The 26,862-nt window shown below is 49.0% G+C and overlaps 2 protein-coding genes across 5 annotated transcripts in view; one reads left to right on the top strand and one right to left on the bottom strand.

Annotated features, from left to right (window-relative positions):
• WDR93 (WD repeat domain 93) overlaps nt 1-3,725 on the bottom strand; it is a 51,369-nt gene extending 47,644 nt beyond the window's left edge. For both annotated transcript variants that reach the window (XM_058542443.1, XM_058542442.1), the window contains exon 1: nt 3,340-3,725. The gene's annotated coding sequence lies outside the window, so the exon portion shown is untranslated. The remainder of the gene's footprint in view (nt 1-3,339) is intronic.
• A 187-nt stretch (nt 3,726-3,912) lies between these two features.
• Nucleotides 3,913-25,964, top strand: LOC131406451 (peroxisomal membrane protein 11A). 3 transcript variants are annotated; one of them, XM_058542444.1, is made up of 10 exons: nt 3,913-4,092; nt 6,664-6,779; nt 13,714-13,772; nt 16,524-16,728; nt 18,399-18,481; nt 19,658-19,922; nt 20,223-20,395; nt 22,134-22,325; nt 22,753-22,998; nt 24,044-25,964. In XM_058542444.1, exons 1-10 carry the CDS (start codon nt 4,028-4,030, stop codon nt 24,389-24,391), a joined length of 1,752 nt encoding a protein of 583 aa, XP_058398427.1. In that variant the 5' UTR covers nt 3,913-4,027; the 3' UTR covers nt 24,392-25,964. The 3 variants fall into 3 exon arrangements, with proteins under 3 accessions (XP_058398427.1, XP_058398430.1, XP_058398428.1); XM_058542445.1 differs by lacking the exons at nt 13,714-13,772; nt 16,524-16,728; nt 18,399-18,481; ... (3 more) ...; nt 22,753-22,998; nt 24,044-25,964 and adding an exon at nt 8,747-10,848 and having other exon boundaries at nt 3,938-4,092; XM_058542447.1 differs by lacking the exons at nt 6,664-6,779; nt 13,714-13,772; nt 16,524-16,728; ... (4 more) ...; nt 22,753-22,998; nt 24,044-25,964 and adding an exon at nt 8,747-10,848 and having other exon boundaries at nt 3,936-4,092.
• Nucleotides 25,965-26,862: the final 898 nt, after the last annotated feature.

Here is a 26,862-nt window from a genome sequence, read left to right as displayed (position 1 = left end):
AAAACATCCACATCGACTGAAGGGAAATGACATAAATCAACCGGAAAGAGAAACACCAGGTTGACTGAAAAGAGAACACATCAGATCAGTTACTCACAACATCCATGCCCCACTGCCGGGAGAGTCCCTTCAATCTACACGGCTGGGCGGGAATCACATGTCCGGGCAAGGCGTCCCTTCCACAGGTGGAACTCTCACCAGGCCTCGGTTTCCAGCAGTTTATATAAGCAGTTACAGAGTTTTGCAGAGCAAGCATCTAGTGTTCCCATGCACAAATGGTTATCAGTGGCATATGTACACTGAGCCCCCTGGCTATAGTCCCAGCCCAGCAGTTGTGTACGTGCATTGTTTTCTCTGGTTATCGTCCCAGCCCAGCACAGATGGCCAGTCCATCCCGTGCTATGACGCCCAAAGAGCCTTGAAATGTTACAAATTGCAACTCTTTCTGTGGGAGAAGGGCCAGTTCCCATCACAGAGAAAGCAGCTTTATATTTCTTTGTGTGCTGGTGGGTGTAGGTCAATGGAACGGCCAAACATGGCTGTACTCATGTCAAGACAGTATGACATTAAAGCACAATCTACAAAAGAACAAATGGATAATTTAAACCTTTCTAAACCTTTCAAAAATAAACTTACGCTCTTCAGAAGACACTGTTAAGAGAATAAAAGGTAGTCCACAGACTGGGAGAAAATATTCGCAGGTCATATATATGATAAAGTGCTTGTGTCCAGAATATTTTAAAAACTCTTAAAACTCAGTAATAAGAGAAGAAATGACCCAATTTTTAAAAATGAGCAAAAGGTTTGCACAGACACTTAACCAAAGAAGATACACAGATGGAAAATAGGCACATGAAAAGATGTTCGACATCATTATTAAAATCACAATGAGGGGCCGGCCCAGCGGCATAGTGGTTAAATTCGTGTGCTCCACTTTGGCTGCCAGGGGTTCGCGGGTTTGGATCCCAGGCACGGACCTACACACTGCTTATCAAGCCACGCTGTGGCAGGTGTCCTACATATAAAGTAGAGGAAGATGGGCACCGATGTTAGCCCAGGGCCTAACTTCCTCAGCAAAAAGAGGAGGATTGGCAACAGATATTAGCTCAGGGCTGATCTTCTTCACACACACACACACACACACACACACACACACACACACACACAAAATCACAATGAGATACCACTAAACATATTAGAATGCCTAAAGTTAAAAAGATAGACCATGCCAAGTGTTGTTGAGGATGTGGGGAAACTGGAACTCTTCCAGCTGCTGTTGGGAAAGTGAAATAGTACAACCAGTTTGGAAGACAGTTTAGCAATTTCCTAAAAAGTTAAACATACACCTACCACAATATCCAGTCATTCTACTCATAGGTGTGATATAAGTGAATGGAAAACATATGTCCATACATAAACTTGTACGTGAACGTTTGTTATGGTTTTATTTGTAGGAGTTCAAAACTCAAACAACCCAAATGTTTATCAGTAGGTGAATAAACTCCCACACGTTCATATCTCATATTCAGTGGGAACACAAAATAGTACAGCCACTTTGGAAAACAATTTGGCAGTTTCTCACAAAGTTGAACATACACTTAACATATGATTCAGCAATCCCATTCTTACATATTTATGCAAGAAAAATGAAAACTTATGGCTCATATGAAAATCTGTACTTAAGTATTTATAGCAGCTTTATTATAATTGCCCCAAACTGGAAACAACACAAATGTACTTCAGTGGGTGAAGAGATAATGAACTATGGCACATCTATACAATGGAATACTACTCAGCAATAAAAAATTACAAACTACTGATATACACAACATGGATGAAACTCAAATGCATCAGGCTAAGTGAAAGAAATCAGAATCAAAAAGCTACATGCCATATGATTCAATTTATACGATCTTGTGGAAAAGGCAGAATTATAGGTATAGAAAACAGACTATATAAATCTGTATTTAGAAGCACCCTGTGCTCATCTCTGTCATCTAACATATCGCTGTGTTGTACTGTTCTGTTTACTTGTATCCCTCATTAGTCTATAACCCTAGGTCTAGAGCTTAGCACAGTGGTTGGTACACGGCCAGCACCTGAGAAATTCTTATTGCTTGCAATATTGCCCTGACCTAGGACATTAACTTAGAAAACACTTCTGGCTCTCTGAAGACAGGCACTTCCTTCTGCAAAGGATGAGTAATTTGTGGGGTCAAGAGGATATACCCACCCAAAGCCTAGACACCCCTTTCTGGAATCTAGATCATGTTCAGGGACATATCCCCCTGGAATTTACTGCCCAAATGATGCCAGGGTCTGCATGAGTCTCCTTCTCAGCTTTCTCCTGAGGGGAGACCCAGCTGCTAAAGTGTTAACCCCCAGACCTGAGTGACGGCCAAGGCGTGGCTCTTCGCAGGGGTACAGGCAAAACTTGGATGTGTCTTGAAGTATCCACACATTGTATGCAAGGCCTCTCTCAGTGATGTAGGTGGGAGCCAGAAATGGGAAGAGAGGGGGTGAGAAAGGACTAGGGACCAGCTCTCCCCACAGTACCATATTCTAGCTGTTTTTCCAGGTATTCCAAGAAGCTTAAGAATTCTGAATGTGAAACTGGACTTCTAGATCATTATGACGATACATTTGTCAAAGTAGGAGAAGAGAAGATATTTTATTTAACAATTTGTTACCTTGATTCAAAACTTTTAAATATTTAAACATATCGTATGTGGGTTTCTATTGGTACTCTTACCAGGCCTGCAAATGTTAGGGGCCGGCCTGCGGAAGGGAATAAAGATTACAAAAACAGATGACCTTACTTTGTGATTCTAGGGTGCACATTTTATAAAATTACTGCTATGGAATGGGTGGGGCTCCATGTTTTCAAGCCCCACACAAGGAACGTTCAGTGGTGCAATTTCACTGCAATCTATTTTCACCCCCACTTTGTTCATGTTAACCCTTTTAGGATTTCCTCAAGTAAAATCTTTCAGTGTTCAATAATCCTAACAAAAATTTCTCTCCCTTTCCCCAGCTCTCATGCTAGAAATACACTCCACAAACTGGCTTACCTCTGCTCTAACCATTTCATTCCTCAGACCTGGAGCTGGTGTTGCTCAAGGGAAACAGAAGCACAGAGCTGGGAAAAGATTAGGCCCTGCAGTCCCAAACAAAACCTCAGGGGAATCTCCATTCCGGGTTTGTAGGGCCTGGGCCTTGCTTGCTCAGCAAGAGCCCACAAGCCCATTGCAACCATGTGTGCTTCTGGCTCCCTTCTGGGCAGGACGCCCAGCTGCTGGGATTTGTAATAATCCAGGGCCTGGCCAGCCAGGATCTCACCTTATCTCACTCAAAGAACATCACGTCTTAAAGGGACACAGAGATCCTCCACGTGAGCTACTGTTTCTGGAACGCTGGTCGTACCAGGGACAGCCCCTTGGCAAGCATATAGCCTTTGTGGCCCCTGCCTATAGAAGCAACACCTTCCCCGCCTGCGGTTGCTCGTTGCTGTCCAGCCGGCCGCCACTGGACCTCCCTGTAAGTAACTCCCAATAAACCTATATGTCTCGTTCGCAGTCTCTGGGTCTTTTCTTCCGGCTCTCCGCAACCTATCCCGCACTGCTCACCCAACTGGGCGTGTGGCCAGACAGGGGTCCACCTGGGGATCCTGGGCACCAGGATCTGCAGGGATGCGCGGGGCGTCCCGGGAACGCCTGCCGCTGGCGAGACGGGCCCCCTCAGAGCCCCCTCTAGAAGACCCCAGGTGTAAAGGGGAGCCCCTGGACATGCGGGGAGCCACCGCACCTGAGGGCGGAAGCTGAGGTTTCGCTCACCTGAGCCAGCGCCTGCGCGTCGCCTTAGCAACCACCATTTCCGGCCCCGACCGGAAGCCCGCGAAGTGGCTCTTCGGAAGGTGCGCCCGCCCCCACGGGGGCGGGGAAACAGCGGTTGTCGCTGGCCGAGACCAGCTCTCCCGGGGGTACTCGCCAATGAGCCCCGTGCGACGCGTGGGTCTGGGCTGGGTGCCATGGATGTCATGGACGCCTTCACCCGCTTCACCAACCAGACACAGGGCCGGGAACGACTCTTCAGGTGAGTCAGGTGCCGGCGGCCACCGCCCCTTCCTCTCTCCGGCGCCCGGGAAGGAGGTCGTAGCCCGATGCGTGGAGCAGGAAGGACGCTGCGGGCTCCCGGAGGGAGTGGTCCTCGAGCCCTTCCTCGCCCTGAATGCCGTGGGGCTGAGCCGACGCCCCGCCCCCGGGCCGAGCCTCGTGCTCGGAAGCCCCAGGCCCGGAGCGCGGCCGCTGGGAGGCCCTGGCCGTGTGCCGGCCGTCGACGAGTCCTCCTCTCCTGACCGCAGGAGGGCTGGGTCTCTCCGCTCCGCAGTCTTCCCAGGATTTTTTTTTTAAAGAGAAACTCTGGTTTAGCATTGTGGCTAGGAAAGCCCAGCATTTGACTGTGGCTTCAAATACCCATGAAATGGTTATGGAGAGACAGAAATTTTATCTTGTCTTCCCATACTGTCCTGTCTCCCTCATTGGGATGCTGCGTGTGCAATAGTCCGTGAGCTGTGAAACGAATACAGTGTGGCGAGCTCGGAAAGAACTGACTGCGCCGCTAAGGTCACGCCGTGCTACTGAACATATTAAACAGCGATTGTGGCTTTAATAATAATTCATGATATTTCTTTTAGAAATTTGGTTGATTCTTGCTCAATAAAAATAGAATAGTTAGAGTTGCAGTTTCATTTAACAGCTTTTCCTCTTCTTCTGGGTGTACAAGTGCTAATGCAAACAGACCAGTAAGAATAGCCCCAATAATGATATTTTTGGAAGCCGACTTTATGCCAGATATTGTTCTCAGTGTGTTACAGCTAGTAACTCACTCAACCCTCGTCGCAATCAGATACTCTAAATCATCCCCATTTCACGGATGGGGAAACGGAAGCAGAAGGTTAGTAGGTACTAAGTGGTAGAGCTGAGAGATTTAAATCCATGCAGTTGACCTCAGTGCCTACGTCGTTAACTACAAGCCATGCTACCTTTCTAATTAATTTGATAGGTTTTTAAAATGGTTGCAGTATATACAAGCTTTGTTAAAATAGAAGGCTACAATTCCAGTGTACACAGAATGTTTCCTGCAAGGTTTATCAACGAGGTTGGTTAATAAAATAATTGTTTAGAATATACTTATTCAGCGAGATCTGAGATCTCTAGTATTCATTTCCCAGTCTCCTTGGTGATCTATAGCTTCTGTGAACGAACTGGCATTTATAAAATAATGCTTTGTTTTTGTACTCGTTCGTATTAGACCAAATTTGAGAAAGGGGGATTCATTCATTGACATCACCAGCTTGAGCCCTCTAGCCAGGAAGCATACATTGAAAGGGAGAGAGAGAAAGAGAGATATTTTTTCTTTTTACTTCATCCCCAATAACAAGTTCACCATTTTGGAAAACGTGCCACATTTTTATTAAGAATAATGTTTATAGCATAAAGGGATTCAAATGCAGTTACAGGACAGTAGGAAACAGGCACCTGCTTTATTAAATAGACTGACAAATGCATTTAGATGTTTGATTATGTGATAAAATTTCTCATTTGTTGTATTTCTGTTAGTAAGGCATTATTTGTAGTCATGACAATAATCACTTTACTAAATATTTAGTACACTCATGTATTGCTTAATGATGGGGATATGTTCTGAGAAATTCGTTGTTAGGCAATTTCATCGTATGATGGAAACATCATAGTGTATAGTTATGCAAACCTAGATGGTATAGCCTGCTACCCACCTAAGCTCTATGGTACTAATCTTATGGGTCCACTATCATATATGCTGTCCATTGTTGGCCGAAACATCATTATGCGGCACATGACTGTATTATTAAACAGGATCTGTCTGTATTTTATATAAAATGCTAATTAGTTTTGAAAGACAAATATAAAACATGTCTATACTTATTTATGTATTGGTGTGTATTTGGTCCTTTTATAAAAAATTAAGCAATGTTCAAACTGTGGACTTTTCATTTGGTTCTGGTTTGAGTGTGTGTCCTGTCACATAAGTAGTTGGTTAACTACATGGCAAAAAAGTTCATTTTAGGGCCAGCCTGGTTGGCCTAATGGTTAAAGTTCGACATGCTCTGCTTTGGCGGCCCAGGTTTGGTTCCCAGGTGTGGAACCACACCACTCATCAGTCAGTGGCCATGCCGTGACGGCGGCTCACATTAAAAAAGAGGAAGATTGGCAACAGAAGGGCAAATCTTCCCCGGGAAAAAGAAAAAGTTCATTTTAGAAATCTGAAAGATCATTCTAGAAAAAATAAAGATTATGGACCTTTGCAGACTTAACATGAGGGAGATTTTTGTGCAGTTTGCCACTTTGACTATATCCATTTCTCTGTGCCAGCAAAAGGCCTTTTTAGGGGCTGTTCACTGTATTATTGCAGAATTCTCTTTCATTACCTTTGTGTTGCTTTTCCATCACATGTTCTACCCTTTGGCCCTGTGGAGTGACTGTTGCAGAACTTTGCTTTCGTAAGAGCTGCTTACATGAGAAACTTTATCTTTAGCAAAACATATTTCTCCTTCTCTTACTTCGTGAATCAAGTTTTATTTGGTTTGTAAATCATTCTCCTCATTTTTTTTTTTTTCCATTTCAGAGCTACTCAGTACACATGCATGTTGCTTAGATATTTGTTAGAGCCTAAAGCTGGCAAAGAGAAGGTGGTAATGAAGCTCAAGAAATTGGAGTCCAGTGTGAGCACTGGCCGTAAATGTAAGTACCCTGTCTCTTGAGGGACAGTGGCTCCTGGTTTAGAATCCTCAGACCCTGTAATTCACAAAATACATTCTAGGTCATTAATTTCTAGTCAATCAAGTTTATTGATGAAGTTGACTGGTAAGGCTGCTGTCATGGAACGACAGGCCAAAAAGGTTGAATGTTTTGCTGCAGACCATTCACACACACCCTCCTATGTTCACATTTGGTGCTACACCATGTCTTTCTGCTTAATCATAACCACTGGGACATACAATGTGTTAGTTCACCTTTAGTTCTTAGAATCACAAAATGTTTTGGCAATCCCTGACATGAGCTCCTGGCTCCTGGGAGCCCTTTGTATTCTGTAGAAGAACAGAATAGCTTTATCTTGGGCCTCCTGTCTTTTAACCTTCTGTTGAGGGATTGGTAGAGGAAACGGATGGACACATTTTCTTAGATCATTTGTGGGGTGGTTTCATGTTAAAGGCAAAAAGTGAAGTCAGGGTTTTATACTCATTTAATTCACTTTGAAAATAAAGCATACTGGGAAATCCCATACCTATAGTAACAATTGCATGCCTGACTCCTAGTTGTTTGATGAGAACCAGATGTTGCTACAGTAGGTAAGCAGAGGCGTTAGAATGGAATGTAGAAATCAGATGTTGATCAATTATTCTTGAACATCTACTTCATATAGGTTTAGTCCTGGCTTTATGGGAGAACTAAGATCACATGGTATAAATAATAAGATTTAGTGCCAAATATGTTGGCTGGGGTAGAGGAAAAGAAAGGTGTTTTGGAGGAGGTGGAACTTGAGGTGTGGCTAGAGAACGAAGGAGAGCGCTCTTGAAGGGAGGTTTCCTCTAGTGAAGTCGCAGAACTGTCATGAGCAAACCATTGTATTGAGGGATCAATGAGAAAACTTGTTTGACGGAGAGAAGACTTTAAGTTGTCAAGCAGAGGGATGGGAAGGGTCGGGTCAGTTTTTCTGGATGGCTTAGAAGGCCAAGATTAGAAGTTCTTAGACTCTTGGAGAATGTTGGAGCTCAAAGGTCCTTTAGAGGTCACTAGTCTCTGAAGTTCCGAAAGGACTTACCCAAGGTCACTCAGCCAGTTAGTGCAAGAGCCAAAACTAGAACCCAGGATTATTCATTACATATTCTGTTTTGTGTTATTTTTGATAAAATAATACCAGACATTCTTCTGAGATTATAAGTTTCCTGAGGGTAGCTACTTTTGAGCATTGGCCGAGTCTAAGATATAGTCCTTTAAGGAAAGTACTTATTTTGTATCCTCCATAATGTTTAGTACTGTAACTCATTCTGAGTAGGTGCTCCATAAATGTTCGTTGACTGATGCATCCCTGATTAATTGAATTACATGCTTAGATAAGGGCATGCCTTGCAGCGGTTGATTTAATTCAACTAGGAGTCACATATGACAAAATTGTTAGTTGTCCTATCCATGGTATCCTACCATCCCTACTTGGTCGTCTTCACAGTAGGGAGCCAAAGGGGTTTGGACCAGAGAAATGGCAAAATGATAATGGTGTTTTTTAAAAGAGCAATCTTTTGTCTGGTAAGTAAATAAAATGTAAAGCATCAGATTCTCCAAAAGAATATTGCACCTGGACTTAATGTTATCAAGTACCTTACTTGGAAAGAAGTGTAGGTGGTAATATTTGAATGTAACAATTCACACTCATGATTGATCTTGCCTGAAGTACGTTGTAAGTTGATGTTAAGGTATTCACTGGCACGGAGGTGATAAATTTAAAGAGTCACTGTCTTTTTTGCCTTCCAGGATCATTTTAGGTGTCCTTGACAAACTGTAATATCCTTCTCCTTTCCTGAGCAAAGATTGAGCCTCAAATGACAGTCAGTTGTTAAACCAGTGCTGGCTTCGCACCTTGATATAGGGATTCTGCTTTCCTGTTACACACTAATTAAATCATTGTTAACTGTTGTGGGTTCTTCTCGCAGGGTTCAGACTCGGCAATGTGGTACATGCTGTACAGGCGACTCAGCAGAGCATTCATGCCACTGACCTGGTGCCCCGCTTATGCCTAACACTAGCCAACCTGAACCGTGTGATTTATTTCATCTGTGACACCATTCTCTGGGTGAGGAGCGTAGGGCTCGCCTCTGGCATTAACAAAGAGAAATGGCGAATGTGGGCTGCCCGCCATTACTACTATTCTCTCCTGCTGAGCCTGGTCAGGGATCTGTATGAAATCTCCCTGCAGATGGAACAGGTTGCACATGACAAGGCAAAGGGGGAGAAATCATCATCCCAGGATCCTCTTGGGTACAGCGTGGCTGATGAGGAAACAGAATGGCTTCAGTCCTTTCTCTTTCTCTTATTCCGATCTCTGAAGAAGCATCCTCCCTTGCTCCTGGACACGGTGAAGAACTTCTGTGATATCTTGAACCCTCTGGACCAGTTGGGGATCTATAAGTCCAATCCTGGCATCATTGGACTTGGAGGTCTTGTGTCCTCTATAGCAGGCGTCATCACGGTGGCATATCCACAGATGAAGCTAAAGACCCACTGAGGTGGTTTCAGGCTGAAGACTAGTCCCTGCTTTAACAGATGGCCTCTTAGCAGAATGGATGTTTGCCTTAGGCACAGATGGTGTCCTACTGTCCTTAAAGACTTGTTCACCTGAACACGTAGTGACCTGTGAAATGTGCAGAGGTGGGGCCAAGAATGGAGAACGGGAGAGCGTGAAGATTTATGTGTGTTTTTTAGAGTGCTGGAGTGACTTGTGAATTTCTGAGTATTTTCCCTTCATCTAACATTTAGTGAGCATCTCTTATGCACTTAGTAGGAGCTTAGTGTTTGCTGAATGAATAAAAATTGAAAGAAAAAAATTGAAAAAGGCCCAAACTAACAAGTGAACACTAATATGCGGTAACTCTTGGGCTGTGTGCCTCCCTGCTTTCGCATGAATACAGTAGGTCTGATGCACAGCCCACTCTCAGATCTAGTAAAGGCCCCTTATTCCTCCGCCCCTTCTTTCTTCCGTAGATGCCAGTGCCAGGATGGAGAGGAGCTGGGCTTATAGCCTCTTAAATTGTGGACCCTTACTTCATCGCACTCCTGTCCTCCCTCTGTGCAAAAGTAGAATCAGAGATGTATCAGGCACCTTCATTGAGGTATAAATGGTGTGTTTAGGTAATGCAGTGAGTAAGCAATAATCAGAAGCGGATAGAAAGGACTTGAGGTAAAAATAATGTGGAAGGTCACAACGGGTGCCTGTAGGTAGCCTGTGACTGATGAGGAAACTGAGGTTAAAAAAACTGAGGACAGAACCTCATTCCTCTAACTCCCAATCCAGTGGTCTTTCCATGATATTTCACTGTCTTTCTGATTGAGTGGAAGTGTGAGACTCTCTAGAATCCTGTGTGAAAAGCCTTTTTTTGAACCATTATTGGTCAGTGGTTTGTATTCTACAAAAATTAAAACTATATCTAGACTTATCAGCTAGACTGTTTTTTTTAAAGCCATATAACTGGGTATTTCTACATTAATTTTCATAAAAATTTATGCAGTTAAAAAATTTCATGAGTACTCTGAACGTAAGAGGGTCATGATTTTCTATGTTAAATCAGACTTCATATGTGTCGGGTGGTTGGGGGAGTTGGAAAAGAGCAGTGAGGGGCTAGTGAAGAGGACATTTACTCATGCTGTGTTCTTCCTTCCCATCTTGGGTGTTGGGTTCTTATTTATGATTACAGATTCTCTGATTTGAGGGAAGTGAGGTGGAGAAATAGGATGTCATCAAGTAGGAGGCCTGTGTCAGCCTCACCAATAAAGCCATCTCATCTGAATGGAAATGAGAAAAGAAATGTGCACTAAATAAATTTCCCATAAATGTGATTGAGACTCAGGGCCTTGGCTCTCTATTTTTAAAGTGATCAATCAACATATAGGATTTGGGAAAGAACATTTTGTGAATTTTAAGAGAAATGAAAGCTGCTAGATCAGGGCAAATAAAAAATTTAAATAATTATTTTTACTTTGTCCAGATCCTCTACTGTAATGGATTAATTATGTCTAATAAATTTCTAGACAAACTTGACTCATGTACCTGTGAATGTGTTCTGAGAATGGAGAAGAGTTAAAGGTAAGGTGATCCAGAGGGAATCTCAGTCAGAGTCTACCCAGTTGGTAGAGTGAGCTCTGGGAAAATGAGCTCTCTCCTGGAAGATCCAAGCTGAGGGGGAGGATGAAGAAAATTTAGACATAGAACGTCCAGGTTGCAGGAGACCTCTAAGATGATCACATCCAGACTGCTACCGAGAGAGGGTCCTCTATGTCAGCCCTGTCGGTGGTGGTTTGGCTTCTGCCTGGAGAAGTCGGCCTTGAATCTGCAGCGGCGTGTTATCTGTCTTGGTGCTTTTGTCCTCTGCAAGTTAGGGTGGGTTGTGGGGAGTTTGGGAAATGCCACCTCTTCTAGAATTTGTGAAAACCTTAGTGGTGCCCGGGTACCTCCCTCCCTGTGCATCTTTGTCCTTTTTAACTGACTCTCCCCACCTCCGAGCCACCAGATTCATGAGGGATTCTAAAAAGCAAAGACATTCCTAATACATGTACAGGCCAGTGCATTCATAACTAACATTGTTGCCTGATAGTTTGTTTATTCAACAGTGAACGTTTGAGTGCAGTGCTTAGTGTTGGGACCCACTGGTGCGCAAGATGACCGAGGTCCCTGTGCTCCTGTGGTGGTGGCAGGGGAGGCAGGTAGGGATGGGGAAGGAAAGAAGATAATTGTGTCCTTCAAGCTGCTGCTGGAAAACAGGCTGCTCCCGGGGGCCTCTCCTAGGCCGTTTCACCACTTGTCACCTCTCACCCACATTCTGGGCTCTCAGCTGAAGCGGCCGAAGAACGAGCCTTGTCAGCAGAGCTTTCAGGCACAGAGCCCTGTGCTCCCCTGGCCCAAAGCCACTGCTCCAGAGGCTTACAACTGCCCTGTGGCCCAGGTTGCTATCCAACACAGCCGCATGGTTAATTTGTGCTGTGAGGGCAGAAACCACTTATTTAGATGCTTCCCTTCCTCTCCATTACTGTCTTATGTTTTAAAAGTCCAGGTTGGATTAATAAGTATTAAATATATCACATGTTTATTACTCCTTTTGGGGGTTTCTTGCTTGACTTTCCCCTCCCTTTCCTGACTGCTCACTGCCTTCTTTATTATAGCACAGATACAGAATTGATTACCATGGATCTGTAATAAAGCTCCGTTTCTCCCTAACCCCTGCCTCTTCCTCCTGTTGCCCACAGCATACAACTCAGCAGAGAGCCAGCAATAGATACAATTCTACCAACAACAGGGAAAATAGATAGTTGTGTCCTCCTATTATCCATTTTAATTAAAAGGCCCTTCTTAGACAATCTAAAGCGATGGCTTACACCACAGTCCTCCATCATCTTTGAAGCTAGGAATTAGAATTTGGGCTCCTGCCCGATTCATTGCTAAGGAAGGGGTGGGAGGTGATAGTTCTTGGTTGTCTGGATGCTGTTGGTCAGTAACAAAATCTTGGTCAACACTGTCACTTTTCCAGACTTGACAAAATCCAGTTGGCTTTCCTACCGTGTATTCTGGTGGCATCTTAGACCAGGTACAGTTCAATAAACTCTTGAAATCTAGGAATTTACAGAGGTTGCAATTGCTCCCTCAAAGTCTAGGTTGTTAAGGAGTCAACCCCCAGCTCTGGTTCTCTTCTTGACTGAGAGCAAATTATCTTCATAATCAGAGTAGTACATTCAGGTGAACTCTGGGTTTAAATCTTACTGTTCAAAATCCTCTCTCGACAGGAAATAATAAGCGATGAGGGAAATGGGTTGAAAATGGTCCCACAGGACCTTCTGTGGAAAAGTAGCCAAAGATTATAGAACTTTAGAGCTTATGAGTTTAATGACATATAGCCCAACACATTCTTTCTGGAAAACAGGTGTTTTGAGAACGGGGGGCCAGAAATGTTACAGAACTGATACTTGGTGGCTCTGGAATAACGACTCCTCTGATCCTGGATCTCCTTCAGCTCTGCAATCCACTGCCTAGTTGGCTAAATCTCCTTACAGAAATTAGGATATGCCCCAGGGACCCTGGGTCAAATAACCATGACAGCTGGTGGACCCAGCTTTGTCTTCCTCTCTGCCCTCCTCTAGCTGGGAGGTGTTAGTAGCATTGTCCAAGACTCCCTGGAGCAACCGGGATTGTTTCTGCTGAGGAGACGCTCTGCAGTCTGGGCTCTGTGGACTGAGGCAGTATCAGCTGGAGTGAGTGTGGGGGTCCTGGGACATCTGCCTTACCTGGTTTGTTTCTGAGTTAAAGGGAGGAGGTTGAGGTGAGGGGTCTCCTGGGAATTTTAGTGAGGATGAAGAGGCCTGCAGGGAAACCGCTGAGGGAGAGATTATTCGAGGTGAATGACGAAGAGTGTAGAGTAGATATCCTGGGGCCACTAGCTTTTCCAGAACACAGCTGAAATAGCTTGTTTTAGGAGTGACTACTTTCTCACCTGGCTGAGCACAGAGGGAAGGACTGGCAGATATACTTGCTTAAAAAGAGGCATTAACACAGAACTTTTTCATTAAAAAAAAAAAGACTGAAACTTATTCTTTTAGACTCTCATCTAAAAGCCCCTAAACTTCATCTAAAACATCTTATTTCTTAAAGCTACGTTCATTTTTCGTTTCTTACCCTGAACCTAGTAAGAAACATCAGTCTTGACAAGTAGGCTGTGGGGGGCGACTCATCCCTATGAGACTCTAAGGAGTGGTCGCTTGTCGGTGACATTTACCCTCCAACCTAATGCCTTCTGTTCAGGAAACTTGAGCTCCCAGGCAGCCTGGGTCCAGTTGGTGGCCATAAGAGGTAGGGGTCTGGCCCTGTGGATCTCAAGCTGAGGGCTTTCTGATGGACCTGGGGCCCTCTGCTTTGCAGCTTCAAGAGCTATGATGGCAGTCAACAAGGACTCAACGTTGCTGGAGGGAGACCTCCCTGTGAGTAACTTGGGCTCATATAAGACGGGGTAGACAACGGAGTAGGGGGAGGGGTTGTGGAGCAGCAAGGGCAGGTTCGGGGGGCTTAGAACGAGGTAGTCTCGATTATATTCATAATTCATTGACCATTATGTCTTAGTTATTGTTGCCCTCACTATCTTTGGCAGGGGGCTGTTAGAGGATCTGGGGAGAAAAAAGATGCTTATTAAAAACTAAGTACCTTGGAGAAAAAGGACAGAAATACCGGCTGGGAGGGAAAGGAGAGGAAGGGAACGACTGTATTCTAAACCCTGACACAGGCAGAGTGTACATTCAGTACTGAGCCACAGCGTTCTGTAACTCCAGGGGTGTTGTTCATGTCAAAGTCTATGTACATGGCACCTCTTGGAGTTACACAGTGCACAGCCTCTGCTGCTGTGTGTGGGAAGGGGTTGGAGGGGCAGTGTGTCCAGTGTTGTGTGTCTGGCCTGGTTTTCACTGTTCTTGGTGTGGTTTGACACTTATAGGTGTACCTGATGCCTCCTGGCAAGGCTTCTCTGATTTAGGCACAGTTCAAATAGTTAGTGAAGCTTAAAAACTACAAACCCATACAGTACTCATCTTGTCCTGTTAGGCTTTAACTCTAACTTATGCACTAGGAGTTACCGTGGCAAGTTTTGTATTGAATCATAGAACACAGAGAGGCAGAAAATGGTGGTGTGTAGTTAAGCCATCCTAACGGATGGTAGTATATTCCCTTCCCAGGACCTCTCTCCCACTTTGGCTTTGCCTAAAAGAACCCTGTAGGCTCTGTCCAAAACGTTAAAGAAAATGTTTTCTTGTTTACAGTCATAATCTTTTTCTAGTTCAAATTTCAAGCTCACTTGCAAGACAAAAAGCTAAAATATTGTAGCCTGCTGTCTAGTATACATACAAGTCTCCTTGATGAGTCTTCTAACTCAGCCTCCTACAAATAGAAGAGGCTAGGTCTTCGCCTCTAGAGCAGAACCATGCAACAGTGGCATATTCAACGCTACAGAGAGAGCTTGAGCCTGAGTCAGACCTGGGGAGTTTTCTCTTTTTACTTTTTATGTGGAGAATTCTTAACATTCATAAGAGTAAACAGAAGAATATGATACCCTTCACTAGCCCCAACAACCATGAATCCATGGCCAATCCTGCCTTGTCCTCACCCCCATTTATTCCCCCACCTTCTGTTATTTTGAAGCAAATCCCAGATACAGCATTTCAGGCCTGAGTTGGAATCCTGGCTCTGCCACTTACTAGCTGTGTGATCTTGGGTAAGTCACTTCACATCTCTGAGTCTTTGCCTCCTCATTGGCAAAGTGGTGGTGATAATGCTGACCTCAGAGGGTTGCTGTTAGAATTAAATGAGATCATGTCCACCAAAGCACCCCATCAGAGCCTGGAGCATAATGGCCCTGAGTAAGTGTTTTTTCCCTCTGTGTGACTAGAATCCACATTCTTTTACTGAAAGACTAGTTTTTTCACTAAGATTCTTACGTGACCTAAAGTTTAATTATGTGACTGCTGCCAAAGTTAAAATGCGTTAATAAGAGCACAGCACCCCAATAATGAGAGTGATGGTTTCATTATACCCCACATGCTCAGACCACACCTGGAACACTGTCTTCAAGTTTGAGAGCTATAGTTGTAAGAAAGGCAACACCAAACTGGAGCGTGCCCAGAGGAGGGGATCACCAGACGAGGGCGGTGAGCCATTTGTAAGCTAAGTTAGGAACTGGAGCTATTTAGCATGGAGAAGGGACCGCTAAAGGGAGACATATGTGCCTTCAGATAGGTGAAGGGCCAGCCTGTGAATGATGCAATAGATTTGCTTAGCGTTGTTCCAGAGGGCAGAGGGTGGAGCAGTGGGTGGAGGCAAATTCAGCTCAGCAGTGCTGTCCAACGAGGGGCACAGGTCACTCTATGAGGGGTGAGCTCCATCCAATGAGACGTCCAAACACAAGCCTACCAGAGACACTGTGGGAAGCATTCATGCTGCAGAGGCCCCTGGAGGCCTAAGATTCTGTGATTCTGTGCCATTGGGCAGATCTAAACTTATGCCTTCTGCTCAGTGCAGCCCTGACTGTGATTCGTTTATTCAACTGAGCTTACTGTGCAGGCTTTAGACTAGGCGCTGGAAATACAGAGGTGGCAGTCTATTCGGAGAGAGACAAGTACACACACGATCACAGCGCCATGTGAGGAAGGGGGAGACAACCCAGCGAAGGAAGCGGTGGCTTCCGATTTGAGGGAGGAGAGTCAGGAAGCTTCACGCAAGAAGCGATGCTCCGGCTGTGTCTTGAGGGAGTGGGATTCCAGCAGACAGTGGGATATGGGAGGGAAGGGGAGCATTCTAGGCAGTGGGACTGGCATGCACAGGCAGGGAGGCAGTGTCCCAGAAAGACCAAAAAACGTGTAGATGAAGCCACCAACCCAAGGTGGACAAAAACTCTAGACAGATATGCTGACACAGTTGCTCTCTACCAGGGGTGGGCTGGAAGGCCCCTGGAGGATGGAGACTGTCTCAGCAGCTCTGCAGAGCCTGGATTGTGACAAGGAGAGCATGGCAGGCTGGCTTTTGTTTTTCCTGTGGGGCATCTAGAGACGTTGCTGGTCTGGGTTCCTCCTAGGTCACTTGGACCCAGGCTAGCCTCACCAATGGGCTCCGTGACCCTGGGGCCACCTTCCCAGGAGGCGGGAGGGGGAGGTGGGACAACATGAATGCTTTCCTTCCTTCCATGCCAGGAGCAGGAGAACGTGCTGCAGCGGGTCTTGCAGCTGCCGGTGGTGAGTGGCACCTGTGAGTGCTTCCAGAAGACCTACACCAGCACCAAGGAAGCCCACCCTCTGGTGGCCTCTGTGTGCAATGCCTATGAGAAGGGCGTGCAGGGCGCCAGCAGCTTGGCGGCCTGGAGCATGGAGCCAGTGGTCCGCAGGCTGTCCACCCAATGTGAGTCCCTGTGGCACTTGGAGGCTGCCTGCCTGTTCACTGATGCTCACTGGCTGCCTGTCACTCTGTTTGTCCACCTATCAGTCTATCTGATCATCTGAGAGCTTGCTTGTCTGTCTGCCTGGCTGCCTACGTCTCATTGCATGTTCTTCTCATTTATAGATATAGATGGATGTAGATGTAGATATAGATATATATCTCATCTATAGATGCCTCATCTATAGCCCAGCTGGCATTTTCTTGGGATAACAATGATGGGCCAAAGCATTGGCAGGGGGAAGGTATGGGCAGAGCTTTGTGGGCAGTGGTGGGAGTGGGGCCCGTGGCAGACCAGACACCACTTGAGCTCCAAATCCAGCAGCAGCAGCAGGAACTAGCAGAATCTGGCACAGAGACAGGGACAGCAGGCACTAGGGCGGGCCTGGCAGGGGGAGGGGAATCCCTCTGGGCCCAGCAGCTGGTGGTACCAGCTCTTGACAGGCAGGGGCAGCAGAGAGCTACCAGCCAGGGCCCTGGAGGTGGAGGACAATGGTCCATGAGGACCTCACCAGACCTGCCCTGTTCAAAGTGTTCTGCCCCATTTGAAAATACGCTGCCCCATTTGAAAATATGCTCTCCAAGGCACAGCTCTTAACAGGGCTGAGGGAAATTCCAGCAGCACCAAGTCTAGGACCTTCCACCATCCTAATTAGAGAAATATGTGTATCTGAGGATTCTGCACAGCAAACAGGAGAGAACAGATGTAAAGAAGACCCGAGCCCTGGGCCAGCCTCCCTGCCTGCAAGCTCCTTAAATAGCTTCCCTGGGTCTCATTTTGCCCAATCGGAAGATGGCCAAGTCATCTGGGCTCTCTGCTACTTGAGAATTTTGTATAGAAAAATAGGATCTCTGTAGAAATATATGAAAGAATATATATAAATATCCTTTAAAACTGTGCTCTCCGTGATTGTGACTGCAGAGCACACATCCCAGGCAGCCCCTGGGCAGTGTCTCCTGGAAGCATTTGCATCCTCTGGCACTTGCCCCACTCTCTGGGGGCAACTCCTTTCTCTTCCCTGTGACCCTCTGCCCACTGTTGACCATCTCACTCCTAGAGGTTAAAAGGAAGGGCCATGGACAGTGTGGGACCTGTACCAGCTGTGGCTGGGAGTTTGTCACCTCTAGAACTAAGTAGCCCCAGGCCTGGTCCCACCAAAGCCCACCCTAGGGCCCTGCTGCCCCCTCCCTTCACACCTCTGCTCTCTTTTCTCATGCTCACCCAGAGAGGGGAGGGAGAGACCAGGATTTGTGGTGAGTCGCTTAGTTTCTGTCACTTTCTCCTCACAACAACCCTGCAAGGTAGGCACCATCAGTCCATGTTTTCAAAAGAGGAACCCGAGGTTCAGGCAGGTTGTGACTCCCTGAAGCCACACACTGCAGATGTGGGCACTGGGCTTTGAGTGCAGGTCTGCCTGCCTCCAGAATTCCTACACACGTGGACGACATTGGCCTAGTCTCAAGCAGTCGCAGCAGATGGGGGCTAAAGGTGGCAGAGGCCTCAGGCCCTGAGATGCTTTGGAGGCAGAAGGGCTGGGGGTCTGAGGGCTCCCAGACACCCTCCTTGGCACAGAGGCCACTGCTAGGTTCTCACAGAGGGGCAGGGCTCACCCCACCATGGCCTTTACTTCCAGTTACAGCTGCCAACGAGCTGGCCTGCCGAGGCCTGGACCACTTGGAGGAGAAGATCCCGGCCCTCCAGTACCCTCCTGAAAAGGTGAGCCCCTTCCCTCTTCTCTAATGCACCCCACACTCCATTGTCGCTGCCTCTCAAGGGAGGAGAGGGTGTGAGCTGACGATGCCATGACTGTGAGTCTTTCATTTCTGTGGCAAGGGCCTGCCCCTAAGGCCACACACGTGCTTCTTCCTCTCCCTGTGGGGCCAAATGAAGGCAGGCTTTCTGGGACCAGCAGACACAAGCCCAGAGGCAGTCTCACACAGGAGCTTGGGGTGGGTCCCACTGCTCCTGATACCCATCCACCAGGACACCCCAGGGGCTTTACTGGGCCACTCGGTGACTATGGCCACCTAAAATCATGGGTCACACTCATCAGACCCCAGGATTGCAGTCCCATGTCCTCAAGAGCCAACCCTTTATGGGCCACGAGACTGAAGAAGACACTTCGCTTGGATACATAGTCACTGGGTATTTGCTGTGGAAAGGGCCGTGTCAGCTGCTTTGGGGGAGTAAGCTTCCATCTCTGACCTTATCCATCCCACTGACCAGCTGTCTACCCATCCCCCTGAGCCCTGTCCTACCCAGGGCCACAGCACATGATTTATGGAGCCTCTCATTCGATCCTCTTGTCAGCCTTTGGGGATCGGGTGGTTATCCTATTTTACAGATGAGAAAACTAGTGACTTCCCCCAGCCACTCAGCCTTAAGTGGAGGCCACATGAGAGCAGGTCTGTTTGGCTGCGAGGCCTGTGCCCTTGACTCCCATTTTCCAGATGAAGGGCAACCTCTTTGTCACAAAGGAGCTCCCAGGCTAATAGGAGAGAAAGACAAATTCTTTCAATGCAGAACTTGTAGGAAGATCAACCACATCTATAAATGCAGATGGGCGTGTGAGCAGTGTTCTGAGGGAAGGACAGAGGAGACAGTAGAGGAATTGGAACAGGAGATGCTGTGTCTGCACAAGGGTATCAGGACAGGTGTCATCAAGGATGTGGCCTTTGGGGGGATTGTCACAGGATGGTTAGGATGTCAACAGGCAGAAATGGGGCACAAAGAAGCCAGTGATCTGGGTGGTTGGCACAGGGAGGGTTGGAGCCCTTCCCCTTTAAAGCCCAGCTTAATCCAGCTGCCCAAATATTGGTGCCTTCCTGGAAGCTGGGCTCAGGGCCTGCTAGACCCACGTGCCTGACCCTCCTCCCCACCCACTTCCCCTAGATCGCCTCTGAGCTGAAGGACACCATCTCCACCCGCCTTCGCAGTGCCAGGAACAGCATCAGCATGCCCATTGCCAGTACCTCAGACAAGGTCCTGGGGGCTGCTCTGGCTGGCTGTGAGCTTGCCTGGGCTGCGGCCAAAGACGCTGGTGAATATGCCGCCAACACCCGAGCTGGTCTGCTGGCCTCTGGAGGGGCCGACTTGGCCCTGGGCAGTGTTGAGAAGGTGGTTGAGTTCCTCCTCCCTCCAGCCAAGGAAGAGTCAGGTATCTGCCATTAGGGGGCTGGCAGACCCACCCTGGGGAGTGAGTTGGCCTCCCATGCTGCCTGGGAATTAGCAAAATAGGCAAGTGCTCATTCAGCAGGGAAGGCCCAGTGGGATTTTCAGATGGATCCATCCTCATTTAGCCCCCTTCCCCATTTGTAAGTGGGGAAGTGAGTTGCTGAAGTCACCAGTGAGCTTGTGGTGGAGCTAGGACAACCGCTTTCCAACCCCAGACGCAATCAGCTTTCCCCAACCCCTCTCTGATCTGTTTTCCCTTCTTTTCCCCCAAACTCTTACCTAGCCCCCGCTCCAGGACACCAGCAGGCCCAGAAGCCTTCCAAGGCCAAGCCAAGCCTCATGAGCAGGTTTGGGGCCCTGGCCAACACCCTCTCTGAACACACCTTCCAGACCACGGCCCAGGTGCTGAAGCAGGGCCACACCCTGGCCATGTGGATCCCGGGTGTGGCGCCCCTGGTGAGTGTCTGCTCTGAACTCGGACTGACCCTAGGCCTGGGAGCCAGGTGGGCCTTCTGGTCCCTCCCATCTCCTGCCTGCCTCTGCCTCCCGTCCTGGGAACATCTCTTCCAGCCTGGGCTGGGACCTCAGGTCTAAAGACAAGAGGCCCTAAGCAGGGACGGAGCACTAGTCCTCTAGGCTGCAAGGGGAGAGAAAGGATAGGGCGGGAGCCAAGGGTAGGCCTACCTGCTAGGGTGGGTCCCACCCCTTTGTTCCCCCAGGTGGGCCTCTTGCTGTGGGCCCCGCCACCAGTGAGGGTGCAGGGACCCCCCCCCCCCCATCAAATAAACAAGGCACAAAACCCGTACTGGTGGAGACAGCTCCAGCTGGGCCATATCCCTGACTGCCACCACATTTCTGATTTCCCTTCTAGAGGCTTCTAATTTGCATCCCACAGCACCCAAGGTAAAGCTGCCTTTTCTAGGCCCAGGTAGGGCTGACTCCCCACCGCCCCGCCCTTGCCCCGACCTCTCTGTGTATTTTAGCAGAGATGGGCTGGATTTTTTTCATAAGGAACCTTAGTAAAACACTGAGGCCAAAAAAAGAAAGAAAACATTAAAGCATAAAGGTCAGCAAACAAGATAACCACTTTTTAGCCATCATTTGGGTGATACTTTGAAAAGTGTCTTCAGGCCTGGCTTGTTGATTCCAGCAAATGTTTGCTGAGAACCTGCTATGCCAGGTTCTGTGGTTCCAGTGGGGACACAGGAGTAGTAGTTCCCTCTGTCGCCTGCACTGGGAGGTCAGTCACAAGTGGGAGCTGAGACTGACTCCCGAGCCCCAGCCTGGCCCATGGTGGGGAGGGCCCACTGGGCCATGCGACCTCAGGGGCACCACCGCTCACAGCGTATATAATGGTGTTCCCTGATGTTGTATAACAAGGGGCCCTGGTTGTGGGGCTCCCTGTGGGTTTGGAATGAGCCAAGCTGTGCCTCAGGGGATGCCAGCCCACCTGCCCAGATCAGTTTCCTCCCACGGGACACCCTGGCCCACTTGATTTTTTCACTCTCTGAAGATCTGCAAGCAGCACCTACTAAAGCTAAACCTGCATATCTCCTATGACCCAGCAATCCAACCCAACAGAGACGAGAGCCGTGTTCCCCAAAAGACATGTCGAAAATGTTCCTATCAGCTTTATCCTTAGCCAAGAACTGGAAACAACAAAATGTCCATCAACAGTAGAATGGGTACATTTTGTGGTGTATTTATGCAGTAGAATATTACACAGAAATGAAAAAGAAGGAAGTACTTGAACATGCACTAACATGGATGAATCTCACAACATAATGTTGAACAAAAGAAGCTCTTCATGAAAGATACACTCATTGTATCAGTCCATTTATAGGAAGTTCAAACAGGCAAAACCAATGCATGGTGTGGTCACCCTTGTGGGGTGTTGATTGGGTGGGGGGCACAGGGAGGCTTCTGGGGTGTTGAAAATGGTCTCTATCTTGATCTCTGGTGGTTGCTCAGGTGTGTGCCTATAAAAATCCACACAGCTGTTCACTAAAGATGTGTGCACTTTAGTGTATGTAAGTTATTACTCAATGAAAAGTTTTCAGAACAGTCTGCTGGGGCAGGGCCCTGCTCACCTCCCCCTACTCTGACCTCGGGGGTGAGGGACTCTGGCTTCTGGGGCTGCCCAGCCTTCAGCAGGGCCCATGGAGCTAGAGGCCTGCCCCCTTCACTCCCTCAGAGCAGTCTGGCCCAGTGGGGCGCATCAGCGGCCATGCAGGTGGTGTCCCGGCGGCAGAGTGAGGTGCGGGTACCCTGGCTGCATAGCCTCACCAGCACCCCGGAGGAGGACCACGATGACCAGGCAGACACAGGCGGGGAGGAGACGGAGGAGGAGGAGGAATCCGAGACCGAGGAGAGCAAGCTCAGTGAGGTGGGGGAGAGAGCGGGAGCTAAGTGGGGACGCAGAAGCCTCGGGGTCCCACAGCCCACAGAGGGGGCGAGAAGCAGAGTCACAGGGTGAAACAAGAGCCGGGGACACGGTACATAGGCGCAGCACTCCTCACCTCTCCCCAAAACGCCCAGCTAACAAAGTACTTCCCTGACGTTCTCTCAGCTGACCCTCACAACAACCCCCGAAGATAAGCAGGGTAGAGATCATCATCCCCATTTTGCAGAGGAAGAAACAGGTTGAGAGAGGGAAGTGACCTGCCCAAGGCCACACAGCTAGTGGCAGAGTCAAGCCTACAGTTTTTTCTTTTTGGTGTCCCTGTTCTTCCCCCTCTAGCACTGGGGATGGCAGGGAGGGGAAGGGTCAGAGGAGTCCCTGCAGGAGGTGCTAACCTTGCTCTGGTTCCCAGGGAGCAGCCCTGCCCAGCCCACAAGGCTTTCTGGGCAGTGTGGCACATGCCCTGCAGAAGGCCTTCCAGGGCACCATCAAAGCGGTGACTTGGGCCCCTGTGGCTGTGCTGGGCACCACAGGGAGGATGCTGTATCTCACGCCAGCCCGTGCTGTCTGCTCCACCAAGGGGAGGGCCATGTCCCTGTCCGACGCTCTGAAGGGCGTTACTGACAACGTGGTGGACACGGTGGTGCACTACGTGCCGGTGAGTCCCACCCCTGGTCACCCTCCCTCCTCCGAGGGGGCCTGGACAGGACAGATAATGCATATTTGACTGAGGGGCTACGGCTGCCCTCCTTCCCCGATCTGCTCGGCCGTCCTCTTCTGATCCTCAGTGCCCTGGAAACATGCTGACATACTATGGCCTTGACTGGGGCCCTTCCCAGCCCCAAGAGTATCGAGATCCGTGGCCCTGGCCTGAGACCTTTCCCCACATCCCTCCTTCCCACCTGCTGATGGAGAGGTCTCCCACCATCAGTCTGCCGGCCCCAGTGGCCCTCACCCCTCAACTCCCAACTGAAGGACCTGGCGCGTCTGCATGCTGCTCCTGGAAGAGGTGGGAGGGAGGCTTCCAGGGCACCCGGGGAGGCTATGTTTCAGGGGACGGCAGCTGCGCCCATCCCAGTTCTATCACCTATCACCAACGGGAAGAAACCAAGGGACGCCAGTGCTGTCCCTTTGGGAGTCCTGGGCCCCTTCCCAGAGCAAGTTACAGGTTTTGCAGGTTCTGGGAGGGCTGGGCAGGGCAGGAGGCTCCCCTAGAGCTGGAAGGGGGATGGGTTACTCAGTCACTCACTCCCAACAAGAGGCATGCCAGGGGTCTTGGCAGCCAGCCTGTTCACCTTGGGCCCCAAACAGGACCAGGCCTGGGTACAATGACCCTGGCTGGGGCAATGTGTGAGCCGTGCATAGTCCACAACTCAGGCCCAGGAAGGGTCAGGAAAGCCACTGACCTCCCACTGAGGGACCCCTGAGGAAGGCAGGAGGGGGTCCAGAAACTTGGGGAGAGGGGCTGCCTGCCTTGCCGTAGAGGGCTGGATCTTGGAGGCCATCAGAGAGGGCAGGACACCAGCGGTCTCCCCTGTGCATACCATCCCGCTGCACCCGAGGCCCATGCCCTACAACCCAGCCCGTGTCCCCGGACGGCCGCTCCCGGGAGGCGTAAACGCGGGGGCCCCAGCAGGGCAGTCAGTGGGAGGCGCAGGAATGAGGGCCAAGCCTGGACCCTAACGCGGCTGTCGCGCCCTCAGCTCCCCAGGCTGTCACTGATGGAGCCCGAGAGCGAATTCCGGGACATCGACAACCCGCCAGCCGAGGCCGAGCGCCGGGAGGCGGAGCGCAGGGCGTCTGGGGCGCCGCCCGCCGGCGTGGAGCCCGCGCCGCCCCGCGGCACCCTGCGCAGCGCGCGAGGCCCGAGCGCGCCCCCCGGCCTGGCTCCGGAGGACAGGGGGGACCTGCCCGCCGCGCCGCGCCCGGCCTTCCCAGCCGTGCCCCGCGAGAAGCCCACGCGCAGGGTCAGCGACAGCTTCTTCCGGCCCAGCGTCATGGAGCCCATCCTGGGCCGCGCGCAGTACAGCCAGCTGCGCAAGAAGAGCTGAGTCCGCCGCGCCCCCGCCCTCCCGGCCCGGCCGGCGCGGAGGGCCAGGGCCGGTGTCTCCAGCAAATAGAACCTACACTTCCAAGTGAGCGTTGACTTCTTCAAAGTAGTCCGCTTGGGACAAGAGCCTCATTCCGACCCTGCTGCCAAGACTCGCATCTTTTTAGCATCCTTTTTGGGCTTAGCTGTCAGAGCCCATTTTTAAGAAGCATCAGAGCAGCAGCCTGCTTTGATTCTATGCCTTGTTTTTTTTTTACCAAAAGATTAATTGCCTAACTTGATCTTTCATTTCTTTAAACAAACTTGTGGCCAAATGACATTTGGCTGTTTCCAAAATTTAGATCCATCCCCTGTAGACAAATATTTGCCACCAGTGAGTAACGTGTCGCCACCCTGAGGGTCCACGAAGGAATTCCTGACGCATTTCTAAGGACTGAGCTGAGAGACTCCTGAGTGCCCAGGCTCTCAGCAGACTGCTCTGAAGGGAACCACAGTCAGGTGCGAAAGGTCTTTTGTGTTTATATAAAATATTAGCATCGCTTTCTGGGTACCCCGTACTCCTCACGGGCTGAGTCCGGGCCTTGCTCAGTAGCGCCACCATCTTGCTCACAGCCACATTTCCTTGTATGCTTACTCCCTTCCGCCTGCATATTCACCACCCCCGCCTGTCCCCCCTCCCCCCGTGTGTGGGGACGACAATGGTGACCGTTCACGTTATAAAGTATGGACTCTATAGCCATAGTTCATTCCAAGCCCTGTTTTTGAAAATGTTCATATTTGGTAAATCTAGGAAATGTACACATATAATTTAAAAATTCAAACATTGCAGAAGATATGTCTTCCTCCCTGAGTTCCCTGGTTCTCCTTCACAAAAGCAACCATGGTGCCAGTCTCTTGTGCATCCTTCCAGTTACAGGCTGTGCGTGTGCAAACACGTGTATGCACTCCCCACTTTGTTTACACATCTGGGGCATGTTATACTCATACTGCTTTTTTCACTTAACAATACATCTAGATGGGGCCGGCCGTGTGGCTTAGCAGGTAAGTGCACACGCTCGGCTACTGGCAGTGTGGTTTGGATTGCAACCGACGCACTGCTTGTCAGGCCATGCTGAGGCGGTGTCCCACATACAGCAACTAGAAGAATGTGGAACTACGACATACAACTATCTACTGGGGCTTTGGGGAGAAAAAGGGGAAAAAAAAAAAAAGGAGGGTGGGCAGTAGATGTTAGCTCAGGGCCGGTCTTCCACAGCAAAAAGAGGAGGATTGGCATGGATGTTAGCTCAGGGCTGATCTTCCTCACAAAAAAAACAAAAAACAATATATCTAGAGATCTTTTTGTATCAGTATCATAAATCCTCCTTACTCTTTTTAACAGCCACATAGTATGTGCTTCATAATATAGATGTGCTATATCTGACCTCACTAGTTTGCTAATGATGGACTTTTAGGTTGTTCCAATCTTTTGCTCCTGCAAACAGTGCTACAATAAATGTCCTTAAATGGCTTGTGTAGATGCGTGGATATTTCTATAGGATAAATTTATAACTTGGAACCATGACATGCTAGGTGAAAGAGTATGTGTATTTTAAATATTGATAGATAATGCCAAGTAGTCTTCCAAAGCAAACTTGGTTTTTCTTATTTTCATCTGCAGCTGCCCAGATAATTATGACACCCCTGTCAGTCCTTTTAGACATCCATACATACACACTCATCCCCTACAGCCCCCCTCAGACCCGTGAGCACCCTCTTGGCCCCCATTCTGTTGCACGCCTGAAAGCCCAGCTCCCTGAAACTGACTCTGGGCCCTGGCAGATCTTTGGTGTAATGAGTTGTTGGCCTGGATCCATGGTTTTGAAATCTGAGGATGCCCAGAATGGGGAGAAGGGGGTGCTGGTGGACATACACACGTGGACATGGCCGGGACCCTGAGCTAGCCTTGGGCCTCCCACTACACCTCCACAATCCACACCGCACCCAGCAGTTCCCTGAGGAGGAGGTGTGGATCTGGCAAGAGGGGCCCTTAGCAGCTGATATGACAGGGCTAAGGAGACAGAGCCCAGCCTAGCCCTGGCAGGGCCCCCGTGGGCAGCTGCTGGAGAAGTGACCTCAGGCCTGGGTGTGCAGAGAGAAACGCCTAGCTGTCCTGGGCCTCGCCTGCCCATGCTGCTTTCTTCCTGGAGCTCTGCAAACCACACTCCAGGCCACTCCTCCACAGTCCTGTGGCTCCTCCTGTGAGGCCAAACCCCAGTAGGCAGAAAAGCTGCCCTCTCAGCAACCCAGGAGAGCGAGAGCTGGGGCCTCGACAGGGCTGTAGCAATCAACGCACCCGCTGACCAGGCCCAGACCCCTCACCCTGCCCTAGAACTCAGCCAGGGTGCTGGGGGCCAGTATACGGAATGGGACAGCCCAGGAAAACAAACGGTTTAAGTCAGAAAGTCTCTTTTTATCATTAAAAACCTCTTG

The sequence above is a fragment of the Diceros bicornis genome, chromosome 5 (assembly GCF_020826845.1).
Source record: "Diceros bicornis minor isolate mBicDic1 chromosome 5, mDicBic1.mat.cur, whole genome shotgun sequence".
Classification (NCBI taxonomy): Eukaryota; Metazoa; Chordata; class Mammalia; order Perissodactyla; family Rhinocerotidae; genus Diceros; species Diceros bicornis.
Note: the sequence above shows the minus strand (reverse complement) of the source record. Positions and strands in the feature narration are given on the sequence as shown.

Coding starts and splice junctions, on each gene's coding strand:
- LOC131406451 (XM_058542444.1), top strand. CDS start 4,028: ATGGATGTCATGGACGCCTTCACCCGCTTCACCAACCAGACACAGGGC. Junction 4,093..6,663: donor GGCCGGGAACGACTCTTCAG/GTGAGTCAGGTG, acceptor TTTCCATTTCAG/AGCTACTCAGTACACATGCA. Junction 20,396..22,133: donor TCCCGGGTGTGGCGCCCCTG/GTGAGTGTCTGC, acceptor TCACTCCCTCAG/AGCAGTCTGGCCCAGTGGGG.